Source organism: Myotis myotis, unplaced genomic scaffold (assembly GCF_014108235.1).
Source record: "Myotis myotis isolate mMyoMyo1 unplaced genomic scaffold, mMyoMyo1.p scaffold_m19_p_20, whole genome shotgun sequence".
NCBI lineage: Eukaryota > Metazoa > Chordata > Mammalia > Chiroptera > Vespertilionidae > Myotis > Myotis myotis.
Genome location: NW_023416325.1, coordinates 21,892,985 through 21,910,103, shown reverse-complemented (window position 1 = coordinate 21,910,103; position 17,119 = coordinate 21,892,985). Strand labels below are relative to the sequence as shown.

The 17,119-nt window shown below is 50.2% G+C and overlaps 1 protein-coding gene across 1 annotated transcript; it reads right to left on the bottom strand.

Moving 5' to 3' along the window:
• Positions 1-2,185: 2,185 nt before the first annotated feature.
• Positions 2,186-16,831, bottom strand: MLEC (malectin). The gene is made up of 5 exons (XM_036353753.1): positions 16,437-16,831; positions 10,319-10,497; positions 9,339-9,515; positions 9,175-9,232; positions 2,186-7,685 (listed from the first exon to the last, which is right to left on the bottom strand). The coding sequence occupies exons 1-5, from the start codon at positions 16,657-16,659 to the stop codon at positions 7,456-7,458; spliced, it is 867 nt and encodes a 288-aa protein (XP_036209646.1). The 5' UTR covers positions 16,660-16,831; the 3' UTR covers positions 2,186-7,455.
• Positions 16,832-17,119: the final 288 nt, after the last annotated feature.

The window sequence follows — 17,119 nt, the reverse complement described above, 5'->3', positions numbered from 1 at the left end:
GAAATTTCTTTTGAGAGCCAAATTTTTTAAACTTAAACTATATAGGAAGGTACACTGTTATTAACTTAATTAGGGTACTCCTAAGGCTTAGGAAGAGCCACACTCAAGGGGCCAATGAGCCGCAGTTTGCCGACCACGAGACTAGGCTGGTGCTGGGACAGTGTGGACGAGTCTCCTGAATGGTTGCTCAGCCATTTATTTCAGTGACCTCTTTCCCCAGGACCTCTCTCTCTGCTGAGGGCAGGCACACTGGGCAGGGAGCAGCCATGGAGCTGGGTTGGAAAGTGCAGCAACTGAAAAGAGCACCCAAGTCAGAGCAGAGAGGAAAGGAACTGGGGACGCAGCCTCGGGGAAGCAACAGCTGGCTTCAAGTGGAAGCAGTGAGGAAACCCAGGGAGCAAGTCCTAGTATATGGCCTAAGCCAAAAAGCAAGTGGGGTTACTTTTACTAACACAAGTGGCTAGCAACAAACTCAACTCAGCCAACCCGGGCCAGGAGACTGCGGCGAGGTGCCTTCCATCTCAGGTCCTGGAGAGCAGAGGCAAGCCCGCTCCAGAACCTCCCTGCTCCACCTCCTTTCTGCCTTGACCCCTGACCACTGCTATAGCAACAACTTTCCAGTAAATGTTGGAAAAACTCATCTCTCTTCCTCCATGGGGGATGAGGGGGGTGGGGTACGAAGTATGAAGAAAGGTCCGACACACCGGCTCCAGCCAACCCGGAGCCTGATTTCCTCAGCAAGATTAAGATCTGGACCAAGCAGTGGTTTAACCCAGCCCAGCACTTGGCCCGAGATCTTGTCAGACAATTTCCCTCCCTGCAGCTCCCTAGAGCAGGGCTTCTTCACGTCTCTTCCCCATTTGGCAGCCCATGCAAAGCTACTGGAAATAGTAACAGCTAAATCCGAATTAGTAAAGAACTCCAGTTACGGGTGGGCTCGAGCTAAGAAAGAAGCTCTGTGGGCCGCCTGGCTTGTTTGGGCCCTGAGAACAGACTCCATCAACACTGGCCTCATTCTTAGAGCCGAGCACTGAATTCTGCCCTTCAGGGGATAACCGAGGGACGTGGCCAAACTATCCCTCCCTCGCCCCAAACCAGCAGCCTCCGTTCCTGCCTGGTGGAATACAGCAGGTAGGCTCTGGAGCCATGCCAGAGCATCATGGGGAAATGGGAGGCAGTAGAGAGTAATGACTAAGAGAAGAGCACTCGTGTAAAATCCCAGCTCTGCCTGCTAGTTGTGTGGCTTTGGGCAAGTAACTTCACCTCAAAGGCTAATACCAACTGGTCTGTTGAAGAGTAAACAGAGATAACATCTGTAAAAGTGCTTGGCACTGTCTGCTTACCCATTTCAAGGGCTCAGGAAACGATACCTACAATCATTATTCTTACAGCCTTGGGAAGAACACAGGCTGGCGGGCAGGTAGACTGGCTGTGAGTCCTGGCTTGCCCATTTGGGATAAATTATCAAAGCTTTTTGGATTTCTGTTCCTCGGCTGTAAATGTGGCAATAAATTACAGGAGGGAAATCCTTCCTGCTCTTTCTGCCCCTCCCAATGTATACTCAACACTGATAACCGGAAAAGGAGAAAGCAGAAAAACTGCCCCATGGCTTAGTGTGCCACAGGCTACGGTGGAAGCTGAGGGAAAGAGGAGAGGAGAGGCTGAGACGGGCTCACTGTGCCTTGGGAGTGAGACAGTCATGGTCTGGTGTTCCAGTGAAAGTGGAAACAAAAGGTTTATTTTTCCCTGATTTTGCTGTTGATTGACCTGGCCAGGCATGGTTTTACAGAACTTCAGTTCCTTAACCAAACATCCCAGCAAAAAGAAAAGCAAGAGACATGTGCCCAGCCAGTGTGGCTCAGTGGTTGACCATCATCCCATGAACCTTTAATTCCCGATCAGGGCACATGCCTGGGTTTCAGGCTCGATCCCCAATAGGGGGTGTGCAGGAATCAGTCGATCAATATTTCTCTCTCATTGATGATTCTATCTCTCTCTCACTCTCCCTTCCTCTCTCTGAAATCAATAAAAAAATTAATTTCTTAAAAAGCAAGAGATGTAGCTAAATGGACAAAAGCTCCTAGACTCTTCACAGAACCTGTGCAGCCAAATGAACCCCAGGGTCTCCCTTTTCCCACCTCATCACCTCACCTCTTTGCAATCAAGTTCAAACTCAATCCCAACACAGAGTGTCACTGCAAATTGTTTATTAAAACACAAAGCAATGGACAGTGAAAAACATCCTGAATTTTTTTCTTTTTGGTGGGAATAGGGTGGGGCATGGAAGGGGTAGGGACAGGTGGAGACAGCCCAGAAGGAAAGAGAGCTCTATCCACCCCTACTGCTTTCCCGGGCCAGCCAGGTTCAAAGCCCCTCTATCACACCTCACTGTGCCGCTGTAAATGCGCGTTGTGGCTGCAGACGGAGTTGGTTTCGCCTCGGCAGGGAGAGGATGGGAATCGAGAGTAGGAACTACAGAGGGCTACTAAGAACTTGACACTATTCTCCAGAACTTGGAACAGAACAGAGCAGCCAGGACCAATCTGGAGGGGCGGGGTTGGCTTCCTGACAAGCCAGGTTAATGGTTGAGTGGCTGCCCTCAGCTCAGAATGGGCAGCTGGTCCTAGCGTGGGAGAACTTGGTGGAAGAAAAACACAAGGAGGAAGCTGACCCAGGGTCCAATACCTTTTCATTCCCTGGATCACAACACACCAGAGAAGAGGAGTCGGGAATGTCTCATTCCTAGATTTACCGTCTCTCCCTGCCAGTGCTCCCTCCCACCTGGCAACTCGGCTCCTTTCCCGACTGTTGTCCTTTGACAGGTGGAAAGCGCACGCCAGTTTGTTGTTGTTTTTCTCATACTGAAGTGCAGCACTGAAGCTCAAAATAGAGGTGAGAATGGAGTTCTTCTTTGCCTGGTGCTACATGCCCCCATCTCACAAGACTGCCTGGATGCAAGAGGTGCCAAGGCCTTCTCTGCCAACTCTAACAGGCACTACTGTCTCCCTGGCTGCCAGCACAGTCCTGGCTCCTTGTTTTTATACTCCTAGGGGGAACCCATCCCGAGAGATCTATCCTGCTCTTTTCCTGCCAACCCAGCCCGTCCCCAAATCATCTGCTCTTATCAAAACGATTTGGCAACCTAAAGTAGGCTAGCCAAAAGGCAGCTGGGGAAGGACTAACCAGATCGGCCGCAAGCCACCCATGTACAAAGAAAAAACCCGCCCTCGCTGGGCAGCTGACCTATTGCTGCCAATCTCGTAACAAAATGAGGAAGTCTAGCCTTCTTGCTCCAGTAGAGGTCTCAGTACAGAAAAGAGTCCTCACTTGGACTGAAAGGGAAAAATCGCTCTGAGCTCTCTGAAGCTTGAACATTAAGGCTTCTTTGCAATTTTCTTAGAGCTCCTTGATCCCTAATTTTATCTTTCCATTGAAGAGAAGCAGATTTCTCTAAGATTTCTGAACAGATCCTAGGTGGTACCGGTTCTGCTTCTGCACTATCACTAGCCTTATCCCAGGCTTCTCCCCCTGGAGCCACAGCAGAAGGGGATCCAAAGCACAGCCCCCTTTTTTTTAAACAGAAGCATCTGTTAGTCTCTCGCTTTGGAAAGTTCACCTGCTCTCCTCGGTCCTTTTGGAAAGGCATGGAGGACAGTGTTACATGTTGCCACTTGATGACATTAAGGCTCCTCAAGGCAAGACACTTGAATTAGGTCAGAGCCAGCCAGCAAAGGGGAGGGGGAAGAAGGGATGGGGAAGCAGCCCCAGGGCAGGGACTGAAAGACCCCTGCCCAGACCTGAATCTAGAGGGAATGCCCACCCTGGCTCAGAGCAGGAGAGGAAAAGGCACGTGCTGAGCAGGGTGGGTCTGTCCCCAATCCCCAGGGAGGGTAGAGAACCTGCTGATTCTTTCCCTGGGCTTCCCACGGTGAGTCCATTTCTAGGGAAAGGTATGTAAGTGCTAGGAAAAGGAATACACTGCTGCTGTTTTCTGACTTCCAACTGAGACTCCAAAAGCCATAGGCAGGCCTTCCCAGGAGGGTACAAGCAGGACAAGAAGGAAGTGAAATTCCTTAAAATGAAAGCTTCTCCAAAGAGATAAAAAAGTCAAATCACAACTCCGAAACGGGATTAAACAATCCCAGACACAGAAAGAGGAAGGTGAACTTACTCAAACTTCGTGCTATCCCTTTAAAGCCTAAGTGACCTCCCTGTGATCCCCAATTTCAGGCCAGTATTTCTTAGGCAAACAGTGGGAACAGAGAGTAAGATCACACGCTCAAACCAACAGCTGACCTGCAGGCCCGGGTCCTCCTGGAGCCTAACACTACTCACACCTAAAGATGACCATCTTGTAAGTCACTGGAACTCAACGTATCCACTGAGCAGCTTCTCCTTATCGTGGAGATTTTCTGAAAAAAGTGGATGTGGTTTAGGGGACATGAGTCCCACAGACTGTTTCCTGGAACAATGTTTCAGCATGAGTGAAGCCCAAAAAAGTCCCCTTGGAGGCCAGCTGGCCCCTGACCCAATTCAGAGCTACACTGCAGACTCTCAGCCCATCTTCAGCAGACCCCTTTGCGTGGTCCACTCAGAACTGAAGCCACACTTCTGGCAAAAGGAGTTCCACCTTGGCCGTCCGCTCTTAGCTTCGGCGAGCTGGGCTCAGGGGGATCTAAAAACCTAGGCAGAGCGTGGATGCAGGAGAAGAGCCCAGGTTTCTCCTCCCTACCCTCACTGGCATCACTCATCACCCCAACCCCAGTCAGAATCCCCGCGGTGCAGGCTCTCAGTCCTAGCACTAGCTCAAAATACAGGCACGGGAACAAACAGTGCAAAAAGCAAAAAATGAACTACTAGAGTAATTCTTGACCCAAACAATACAAAAATAAAAATAAAGAGTGCCCCATCCCACCCTTTTAACCTAAACTTCATGTACCTATATCATCTTGGAGGAGTAAAAAAAAAAAAAAAAAAAAAAGCTTTCAAGTTCAGCATCATGAGCCAGCTGTGTCAGCCCTTGGCTCCAGGGGACTCGACCCCAGCCCCCACCATCTCTTCCTGTTCCCTCATTTCCCCTTTAGTTTTTGTCAGCCATAGAAAGATGTTCCTTCCTTTCAGACACAACCAAAGAGGAAAGTGCCCATCCCTATCCCTGAGCTCAGGGGAAAAGGGTGGGCTTGGAAACAGAGGCAGAAGCAAAGCTGCTTGGCTTACAGTACCGTTAGGAAATGGCCCCAAGAGCCAGGGTTTCCTTCTGAGACTCTGAGTCACTGAAGGGATGGGTTGAGGTGAGTGGCAGGGACCCCTCCTTCCTCAGAGAGACCCAGGCAAACTAACAAGGCAGAACGGAGGCAGCAAGTCTTCCTTTCTCGTCTTGTCAACTGTTCTGGCAGTGGCCTCGGGCTTTGGGGAGTTGTGACAGAATGGGAATCAAAGCCACTGTCAGAGCCGTTAATAGTCAGGATGTCCACTGCCCCAGGCAGGTGGTCCCAGAATCAAGGCCACAGGACATCCTTTAAAGCAGGGAGCTTGTGAAGCACTCCAAAAAGTGTTCCTCTGATTGCAGCCCAGGCCGCAGCCGTCCAGCCGCCTGACTCGCTACCCTAGCACTGAGGCCTATGTCACAGCTAAAATAAAGAACTACAACAATCAAAGAACAAAATGCTGGCCTGGAGGAACTCAGTAAAAGCCAAAACCCAGGATATGAGCCCAAGAGCTACTTAGTTTGTCACTAACAAAGATGGAGCCTCTTCAAAAACATACCTCAAAGGAGAAACTCAAAATTAAACATATTCTTTAAAAAAATCGATCTGGCCTGATATTCTTTGCTGCTCTAGCTCAAGCAGAAACTAATCTTGCTGCCTTCCCTTTACAAAACTCCTTGTAGCTGGGAGAAAGGTGACAATGACCAGAAAAGAGGGATTCAGGGAAGCTTCATTTTCTGCAGAAAAATTTCCAGGGAATTCAAAACAGACACTTAGATGCTAAGGTTGACTTCAGAACCGCCAGGATTATGGCTGACTGGAAATCTTTCAGCCTTGTCACACCAAGAATCTGACTGCTACTTGGATAGGAAAATGAATGGACAGAGGGGCATACTATTAAGATCAGTGAGCAGTGTCACTGGGTCGGATATAGACAACCAGTCAATTTCCTTGGGGCAGCTCTAGGCATAGCCCAAAACTGGTTGAATTGGGACAAAGAAGGACATAGGAGTAAATGAACATCAGATTCTAGACACTCTAAACAGTGGTCAGTCACTTAGTAGGACTCAAGTCTCTGAGGGTGCTCTTAAATTATGCTAACATAAGCCTTTTCTAATCCCAAGACCAGAAGAGACTCTTAAGGTCAAGTGTTCTGTTGCTGCAGGCTAGAAAGCGTCTCTGTCTCCTGGCAGCAAGACCCCACAAAGGGGCCAGTAACAGAACTGCTGGGTCAGGTCTTCCTGGCTGCTGGCTGCTGGCTCAGAGACCCAGGGAGGGAGGTACCATCAAGGTGAAGTGGTAGATGATAAGATATTCAAGCAGACGGAATCCCAAGTCCTCACATCTCCTTCCCTTCTTGGCAATAATTTAGTGAGATGGTTGAGAGAGACAAGAGATTTCAAATGAGCCAGATTAAGGAAATAAAACAAAAAAACAAAAAAAAAAAGAGAGAAAGAGAGAAGAAATCAAGTCCCCAACAGGCACTGAAATAAAAATGATGTGTTGTGGTAACAAGTCAGAGGCAACTTGAGGACCTGACATAAACTAATCATCTTGGATACCAGACAGTACTCTGACTGGCACATGTTAGGGAGACAAGCAATGATAAAGCTCAAACACTGAAGGTGGAACCATCATAGGGCTAAAACCAGAAAGGCTTCCAAGTAAGAAAGTATCTACTTTTCTTTCCTTTTAAAAACCCCATTCTGTTTTCATCTTTATCATACACATTATACATCTTCACACACACACACACACACGCACGCACACGCACGCACACACCCCACACATTCTCAATCCCAGGGCATCTGGAAATGGACCTGGACATAACTTCAGAACATGCCCAACTCCCAGCACTGATCCTCTCGGGTAAGGAGATGACCTTTCCCTGCTGTTCAATTCTAACCGAAAAAGAGGTGTCTGCTCCAAGTTCAGAGTCCTTTCCACTAGGTATACAGACGAGGATCCTTGAACAAGTAGGACCCAGTTTACCCTAAGTACCCTAGAGAAGAAAGAAATGGCTGGGGGCCAGCCACAAAGAGAGGACTAGGTCTGAAGCAGGTCTGGGACCAGGTGGTGAACGAGGGCTGCTATCTACTCAATCTGCCTCTTTTTATCTCCTTTAATTTTTTCGTGTTTTTTTAGTTTGTTTGTTTTTGTTAATCACTATGAAAAATACAGAAACCAAACCAACATGTTTGGTTTCTTTCCCACACCCTTCCACCCTGTTCAGGATGGCAATTTGTTCTCACAACCGGCAGAGGCAGAAGAGAGTTGGAATGAAGACTCCGAAGGCCACCAGGATGGGAAACATGAGGCTGCTGTTGTCCGAGGCATAGGGGTTGGGCGTGCGGGGGCCTGACTGCACCCGGTTCTTATTGGTCTGTCTTTTGAGATTAGATCCTTCATCGTATTCTTCTTCCTCCTCTTCCTCTTCTTTCTTCTCCAATCCTGGATGAGGCTGCAGCTTTGGTACATCTGACATAAAAGAAGATACCCTTTAAGTAACACCTACAGCATTTAAGTGAGACCCTTAAGAGCAGTAAATGAGTCACAATAACGAAAAGCTATGACCTAACCAGGGTCCAAAGGAGCAGAAGGAGCAGAAATAGCTTCTGGCCTGGAGAACAGCAGATTCCTAAAAACATTAGCCTTCCTTAGATGTTTGATTTTATTTTTATTTTTTAGCCTTCTTTAGATTTAACTAAAAAGTAGTAAGAGCCCTGCACACTGGAAGGGTCAGTATCTCTGCTTCCAGTCTTAGTTCTCCAGATCCCCAAAAGGACAGACTGGACAGGGATCACACAACACCCAAACTTAACCTTTCCAAATCCCTCTTCGTCCCTCCCATAATCCATCCCTTTTGATTCACAGAGCAGCTGAGGAAGAGCTGATCCAGAGTTCTGGGTTCCCACACATACTCCCCCTCTGCCCTGTCTCCTCCTGAGGGACCGAGCTACAAATCTGTTGGTAGCAAGACATCCTCCTAGATGTCATCATATCAGCATGTGGGCGACATCAAGACAACAGGATGAGCCCTGGCCAGGTGGCTCTGTTGGCTGGAGTGTCATCCTGTGCACCAAAATGTTGTGGGTTCAATTCCCGGTCAGGACACATACCTAGGCTGGGGTTTGGTCCCCGGCTGGGGCTCGTATGAGAGGCAAAAGGTCGATATTTGTCTCTCACATAGATGTTTCTCTCTCTCCCTCTTTTTTTTCCCTTTCTCTCTCTTTAATCAATAAACATATCCTTAGGTGAGAATATAAAAATTAAGCAAAGACAACAGGATGAGATCCTTAGTGCATTCAGGATGAGTTGGGAAAAGGTGCAGCAGAGGTGGAATGGGGAGAAAAGTCACTAAAATACAAGCTTTCTCTGCAAAAATCAGCCTGGGAAGCTGGAGGCCAACATAGTCTCAACCTTGAGAAAGAACTATCCCCTGAGGCTGGATCACAAGGATAAGGAGACATTAATTCATGAACTTCTGTCCAGTGCAGTCTGGCAGTGATGGAACCTCCAGAGAACACAGAAACCATGAAGAACTCCTTTGTCCCCCCACTGCCCCCCGAAGAAATAGACATCAAAGAAACAGAATAAAGAAAAGTTTTAGGCAATTCCAAATGACTATAAGGGTCAGGGCACACCAACAGGTACCATTATTAATCACAATTTACAATGAAGTTAAAGGAACTTGTCCAAAACCATACAGCCGATTAAATGGCAGGAATAAAATTTAAACACAGATCATGCTCTAAAGCTTATGGCCAGCACCACGCTACACTCCATCCCAGCAATCTGATGCTGGCGTCTCTACAACTGGCTTTAAGTCATAGTTTCCAAGTAGTGAGCAGCTCCATTATTCCCCAAGGGTTTTCTCAACCACATCCTCCAGCCCAAGTCAAAACGCGGATCAAAAACAACTTACCAAAAAAACCCCCAAAAAACAACAACAAAAAAAACAACTTACCATCCACCGTCCCAGCCATGATGTAGAGCGCACAGACTTTGGGATTGTCATAGTACCCCTAGGAAGTGGGAAACAGTGGTCAGCCCCACACAACAGCAAGCGTTTCCCCTGCGCCCATTCCTGTGCGCTCTTCCTCAGCGGGGAGGGCAGAATAGGAGCGTTACCTTGACAAACTCGATGTAGAGTTTTCCTGTGAAGGTGGATACCTCCCCCTGGACGCTCAGCTTCCCTTTTCTGATGCTCATAGGGATGATTTCATCATGAGCTGTGCTGTGCCCAACACGATCAAAGATATCCAAGTCCTTCACCACGACATGGCCATTCAACCGCACATCAAATACCTACCAAGATAAAAAAGGAGACAGTGCCAAAACCATCCGTTTCACACCCTTTCAGCAGCTGGATAACAGGCACCTGCTTGGGCTTCAAGTTCAAAAATAACTTTAAAACAGGGCTAGATATACTCTAGGGCAGCTGTGGGCAAACTACGGCCCGAGGGCCGGGATTCGGCCCGTTTGAAATGAATAAAACTAAAAAAAAAAAAAAAAAGACCGTACCCTTTTATGTAATGATGTTTACTTTGAATTTATATTAGTTCACACAAACACTCCATCCATGCTTTTGTTCCGGCCTCCGGTCCAGTTTAAGAACCCATTGTGGCCCTCGAGTCAAAAAGTTTGCCCACCCCTGCTCTAGGGTGACTGGAGTCCTTTACCTCATCCAAATCAAGTCCATGTCCCGTCTCTGTCAGGGAGGCCTCATACTGGCCTTAGGAAACAAAGAATACAAGCACCGAGTTCAACATGGAGAGGAGGAGATTCACAGGAGGGGACAGGAAAAGAACAAGGCTGAAACCAAGACGGCGCTGACAACAAAGAAGGAGCGATCACCTGGAGGGAGGGCCTTAATCGGATCAGTCTGTAGCCAAGAGCTAGGATTCTGGTATTGCTTTCTGTCACCAACCCCATGGCAAGTGCAGCCTTGTGAGCAATGGGACACCAGCTTTTTGGGGCAAAAGGAACCCAGCTTTTCCTTCAAAGCTCATCTGTTCTTCCCTTCTGGGAGGCCCACAGCAGAAGACTATCCAAAAGTGGCAATGTCTCACAGGGGGACGGTGGGGGGCAGGGGGCTGACCAGGCCTCACCTTCTGCTGGGACTGTGCAAAGTAGACCTCAGCAAATTTCAACACCAGCACATAGTCCCCTTCCTCCTTGATGGGCACTTCGTAACCGAAGGTCTCCTCATTGTACCGCTCTGTTTGATATAGGATCTGGTCCTCGGGGTTGGACCGGAGGATTGGCAGTTTCATGCCATAGTCAGAGGCTGGGGACAAAAGACAAAGAGAAACCACATCAGAGGCAAAACATAAAAGAAAAGCAGAGACCCCAGAGTGGCCAGAGGCATTTCCAGGGCGATGCTAATAACCCCCCAGTGGAAGCGCCAACCGCTCTGCACCTGGCCCCAAAGGCACGAGAACCAGTATTAAGCCAGAGTCAAATGAAAGAAACCACACACTAATCACCCCAACAGATCCCTTCACCCTCAGAGCAGGACTTTATAAAAGTTCTTCTTTCAGAAATGACTTTTTCTCAACTGTGTAGGGAAGAGAACAAGTCCAACTCATTACTGGAACAAAGCACTAGGCTCCAGCTGCCTGGTTCCCTGCGAGGGAGCGCTTCAGAGAAGCCTCATAAAACAAGGGGGTGGCCAGGAACTCCACAAGAAGATTAAGTTCAATGAATGGTTTTTTTTTCCCATTTAGAAAAGCTCAGAGACTATAAAACAGGGTATCTGTTAGGAAAGTTGTTCTTCATTGTCTTTACCACAAGAAAGATACCAGCTTTAGTTGCTTCATATGATTTTTCATTCGAAAAGTTCGAAGGCTGGAAAGGAGAAACACGCTTATAAAAAGAAGGGTGTGATGCTCTCTAATTTCCTTTAGGTCCGAGCACCATACTTCCCAGACTCACAAAATTCAGCCTCACCCACTCTCTTGAGCATTCCCCCAGTAAAAGGAAAAGAAGAAACTTTCTCCTGTGTCACCAGCACCTAACAGGGTCCCTGGCACATAAGTAGGCACTTGCTATGATTTGCTGAGCGAACCAATGGCAACCAAGGAGGTACTTGCAAGGCAGTGAAGCCATGCTCCTCCCCCACAGGGCTGGAGCCATCCCAGCAGGGAAAGAACACCTGCTAAGGTCCTATGGCACCTCTGGCTTAAGATGACCAAGTGCTGGGGAGCTACCTTTCCCACATCTCAGACTGACAAGGAATAAGACAGGGTACAAGTAAAAAGACACTTACTGTGGGTCGGTACCGAACCGCCCCCAGCCCTCCCCTGAACTTGGTAGGAGATGATACAGCATATGTGTACCTTCCCCCCACTTAGCAAACGGGGTCTTTCCTCAAATGTAAGGTACTACCTCCAGCTCCAGAGTGGAACAGTCATGCTTCCCCCTTCGGAGAGGAGGCTCTCTGACTCCTTTATCCTGTACAAAGCGAGGCTTTCCAGTGCTCCAAAAGTCTGCTTTCCAAACTAGTGGCTAAACAGTGACCTCGGTCCACAGGCCTGGCCTCTCCTCCAGCTTGGAATTAAGACTTCAGGCCACCTTCCCATCTCGCACAGTGACTCTGAAGACACTTGGCACCTAGATCCTCTGGGAGATGTCTAGGAGAGGCCATCCCTGGGCATGTCTTCTGAATCACCAAAACTCCAAGGGAGAGAATATTTTAAAAGAATAACTGAGATCCAATGACTGAGGTCAAGCCCTCAAAAAAAAAAAATAATAATAAACATAACTGTTAACCATGCCTGTAAGTGAACAGGAGCCTGCCATCGATGGACTGAGGAAACAATGCACCAGGAAGCTCACCGCACTTTTGTCTTCTGACTCTTCTTCTTCCTATTTCTCCTCAAGAAACCAAAGAGTAGCTGAGTAACACTACAAAGGATGTCCTGCTCACGTGCCCAGCGCTTTCCCAGGCTCACACGACATTACACCAGGCATAAACCTATAAAGATTAAGACTGCTATTTTTTCTTTCAACTGAGTTCTAAGAATTTCCTTCTTCCATGAGGACCAAGATCCTCATAAATTTGGAACATTAACTAGATTTGCTTTTTAGGTACACAGAAAATTTTGTGCATGTGTGGGAAACCTTTTATTTTTTTCTTGCAGAGTGGAAAAAATGAGAAATTAACAATAATGTAATCTCTGGCAGTTTCAGTCCAACAACTAAGAAAACTCAGCCATGTGAACAAAAAATACTTAACAACCTTGGAATTACCTTTAAATATTTGCCCTTTAAAGTCCGAGTGGCATTCCCAGGAGATCTGCTACATGCAAAATTGAATTTGCCCAAGTCCCAAGAGATACAGCTGTGAAAGGGACTTTTTCTTCCGTCCTTTGCCTTTATGTATTCACAGCTAAACAGATTTCTCTAAAAACAGTGAAGTGCACACAGTACACTGCTGAAGTTGGCACAATACAGCGCAGACAGCCAGAAAGGAAGGGGCCGAGGGGCCTACATTGTGTCCGCTGCTTCTTAGACAATGGGTAGCCAGCCCAGGTTCTAGAGAAAGACAGAGGTAGATCCGAATCCCGGCTTTGCCACCTACTATGTGATTCAGAACAAGTTATTTTCTCTGGGTGTTTTCTCACTTGTAACATGGGGATTTCACCTACCTAAATTCTCTTGTGAATTCTGCTACTTAGAAGGGCTGCAAATGAAGCCTGCATCTTAGGTGACAGTATTAGGGACAGAATTCTAAACAAATCCTGTGGCCTTAAGCAAACCAGAGGCATCCTATCTTTCAAGCTCTTATCTCACCAAGGCCAAAGTCTGCCCCAGCTAAAAGAAGGCTGCCCAGAAAAGGGTCTTCCTTAGTCATCTGATGGGCTTAGGCCCCTAGCCAGTTTTTTCCCCCTCTGCAGCCATGTTCTCCCCTACTTTTTTTTTTTTATGTTTTTACTAGAGGCCCGGTGCACGAAATTCATGCGGGGGGGGGGGGGCATGCACAGTCCCTCAGCCCAGCCTGTGCCCTCTCGCAGTTCAGGAGTTCAGGAGCCCTTGGGGGATGTCCGACTGAGGCCCACTCCCCGAGCACTAAGGATGTCCAACTAAGCCATCAGTTGGACATCCTTAGCACTGCCGGGGCAGCGGGAAAGACTCCCGCCACCGCCACTGAGCTCGCCAGCCGTGAGCCCGGCTTCTGGCTGAGCGGTGCTCCTGCATTGAGGTTCTGCATCCTGATGGTCAGTGCACGTCGTAGTGACCGGTTGTCCACAGTTTGGTCAATCTGCATATCAGCCTTTTATTATATAGGAGGATTGATTTCTTTAGACAGAGAGGAAGGGAGAGGGATAGAGAAATAGAAACATTGATGAGAGAGAAATATCATTGATCATTTGCTTCCTGCATGTCCCCCACAGGAAATCGAGCCTGCAACCTGGGCATGTGCCCTGACCAGAATTGAATCAGTGACCTTTTGGTTCCTGGGTCAGTGCTCAACCTCTGAGATACACTGGCCAGGCTACCCTACTTTTAATTCCATATTAAAGGTCATCAAGCAAAGAAAAAGATAAAGACACTTTAACCTACTCTGGACAGGAGAGTTTTCACATTCAGATCACTGATTTCTAAAGCATGATGCTTTATTAGAAGGAAAATAAGGCTCAGAGGTAAAGTAAGTTTTTCAAGGTAATACAAATACTTAGCAGCTCCCTTTCTATGATCAGGAAATAGCCTCTCCTCAAACCAAGCCAAGCGCTATGCCCTCCGGTCAAATAACTAGGTTTTTCTTCCTTAGAATCCAGAGGAACCCAGCATACGCACGTTACAAAGCCCCCGGAGCACGCAGCCTGCCAATCCCACATGGCGCGCTCCTGAGAAGCATGCTCCTCCGCAGCCACTTTCATCTACGGAATCACACAAGTTGAAAAAGCCTTTGCCAAGCTGTCCATACCTCCTAGAACACTGACTATCCTCAAGGCAGAAACGAAGTTCCATAAACATTATGAAGGGCCTTTGAAAGCAAAAGCCACTGGGTGCCCTGGGCCACTCACAGTTACATGAATGCTGAACTACAAAGACACTACAGAGAAACGGCAAGTTCAAAAGCAGGCCAAACCCTTATCAGGATTAACTTGGCAACAAATACCTGAATTCATTCAAGGTAAAATGAACTTTCTTTAGCGTGCTGGAAACAGTCTCTCAGGCCTGGGGGAAGAGGGAAGCCATGCAGCTCTTACTGCAATCAGTGTGAGCAGCTACATGAGGCAGAGGTCTCCAAGAAGCTGGCACACCCTTCTCCAAACAGTGCCAGCCAAGGAAAGCAGCGCGAACAGCTGCACTTCCCTGGGTGGTGCCACTCCTTAGCACAGAAGAAACTAGAGAGCCGCCTCCTGGGAGTGGAAGCGTAATCACATCTCAGCCCAGACCTAATGCCAGCAAAACGCTACTCTCAGGCACCCAGAGGTGCAGCCCTCCACAGGCTGGTCCAGGCTGCAGCGGGAAAGCAGGTTCCACTCTCCAGCCTTAACGCTGCTACAGTTCTGACCCAAATGACAGGCTGGAGCAGGGAACTCCACTGACAGAGTGCCTCGAGGCCAGGGTCTGGTTCGGACTCCAGGACACATGAGCTTTGTAGGTCTCCTGCAATTCTAGTTGCCACAATAAACGCCAAAGAACTGCCACCATGAGCCAATAACCCAAGGACAGGGAGCCTGGTGACTGGTGATTAAGCCAAAAGCCAAAAACAACACCTGTTCCCGCAAATTAAAACCGGGATTTCTGAATAAGAGGAGTAGCAGGGGACTACACCTGTGTGGTCCTAACTTCCTCCTCCGCCCGATGGGCCTAGAAGGATCAGGTGACCCATGGAAAGTCTGGTGTCTGTTTGTGAAAGGAGCCATCACCACAGCTGTCTCCAGAGGCAAAGTCCACCAACGTCTCTAGTTTCCTCTGGGCACACCCCCAGGAGGAAGAGGAAGGGTCCCGGATGGAGACGGCCTGACCTCATGCTGCGAAGTCTGGCTTTGGCAGCCGGTACAGCTGCTGGAGACTGGGGCCCGGACCCGCTGAACCCAGGTTCCTGAGACCTCCAGGCCAGGGCTAAATCAATTCCAAATCAAACACAGAACCTCAAGCGCCCGCACATGTATGTAAGCCATAAGCTCCCTAATGTGACCACCTCCGGGACGCTGCAACCAACGTGGAATAACTAGGTTCAAGGCTTCAGTCCAGGCGAAGCCAAACCTGGGCGCGGTGGAAAGGAGCGCCCGAAAGCCGGCCTCCTGGTTGTCTGGAGATGCACGTGGCCAGGGTGGCAGCTCTGAACCCAGCACACAGCGCGTGAAGCAGGGAACTCCTCAAGCCGGCACCCAACCCCCTTCCAGAAGGAACAGACAGGGCAGATTTCCCCAGAGGGCGCCGGGGGGACGACCTCGGAAGCCCTGGTGCAGGAACCCGGTTTCATTTCTTAGGTCTGGGGTTTGCATTTTAACCAGCTCCCCTGGCAATTCTCCCACCCGCCTGGAGGCCTGCGCGGCTCTGTAAGGACTGCTGCGCTCCGTCTGTGAAGTGAAAGCCATTCCCCCCCAGGCTGGAGCAGCCACCTCCCTGGACGCCCAGGGTGGGTCCTACACACTCGGAACATTCGGATCTTCGCCGGCGCCCCCGCTGACACCCCACGGCCCGGGCAGGACGGCTGCACATCACCACCCTCCGGGGGGCCTGCAGCGGCCACCTTTAAGCTCACACCGTCCTCGCTCCAAGGGGGGCGGGAGGAGGCAGTGCCCAAACTTCCCTGTCCACTCTCTCCCAGGCTCCCTGCCGTCTGGCCGAGCACCCATCCCGCTCCTGCAGGGGGAGGTCGGCAGGGATCACCAGGACCGGGCTCGATCGGAGAGAACCCCGGGGCCGGGGACACCGACAACCTACACCCGCGCGGCCTCGAGGTGCCAGCAGGCCGCCCTCGCCTGTACTTTTCTCTCAGCTCGGGTGGAGGCGAGGGGTTAAGAAAATGCAGGCGGCGAGGTCCGACTGTAACTTTTCGCCAACTCTCTGCCTCAGTGGCTCTTGGTGGCGTCTCGAGCCAGGGCCGGGCTGTGAGCTGTGACCGGGTCCCTGAGGAAACTGCGGAGAAACTTCGCTGCAGGACGCGGCCCCAGGGTTGAGGCAGGGGCGCGGGGCCCGCAGCCCTCGGCCAGCTGCCCCCGCACCGCAGGCCCGGGACCCCGCGGCTCCGCGAGGGGCTCTCACCTCGGCCCACCCGGCCTTCCAAAGGGTCCTTGCGAAAGTGGATCCCGTGCACGTCCACATGCGCCTCGCCGCCCGCGTTGACGGCCCAAATCACGCTCTCGGGCAGCCCGGCTCCCGCCGAGCCGACCACGCCGAGCCCTGGCCCGCTGAGCGCCGGCAGCAGCAGCAGCAGCAGTCGCAGGAGCGCCACGGCGGCTCCCTCCACCGCCCGGGCCCCCAGCATGGCGGCCACCACCGCGGGGGCAGCCTCCGCCAACCCTCGTCCTCAGCCGGCCTCCAGGCCGCCCTGGACTCAGAGAAACAGCGCCACGAGCTGCTCTGCCTCAACCGCCGGGGACATGTCGTTCTCAGGCCTACTTCCCAGCCACCGCGGCCGCCTCCCACCTCAGGAACAACCTACCCCGGCGCCCAGCCCCCGGCCACGATCTGCAGCCAATCAGTGCCCGGCGCTCATTAATTACCCAACGCCCCGCGGGAAGACGTCCGCTCATTGGCTGCCAGGAGCGGGGGAGGGCGTGGCTAGTCCCAGGCGCCGGCCCAACCATCAGGCACCAGAGGGAGCGCGCGCAGAGGTTCGGAGTTCGGTTGAAACGGTGGTTCAATACGGAAGTGGCGGGGTGCAGCGCCCAGACGGCCCCGGAATCCGGCAGCTAACTAGGAAAGGTGGCCTAGGGAGGAACATT

Coding starts and splice junctions, on each gene's coding strand:
- MLEC (XM_036353753.1), bottom strand. CDS start 16,659: ATGCTGGGGGCCCGGGCGGTGGAGGGAGCCGCCGTGGCGCTCCTGCGA. Junction 10,498..16,436: donor GGAAGGCCGGGTGGGCCGAG/GTGAGAGCCCCT, acceptor TTTTGTCCCCAG/CCTCTGACTATGGCATGAAA. Junction 9,516..10,318: donor TTGCACAGTCCCAGCAGAAG/GTGAGGCCTGGT, acceptor TTATCTTGGTAG/GTATTTGATGTGCGGTTGAA.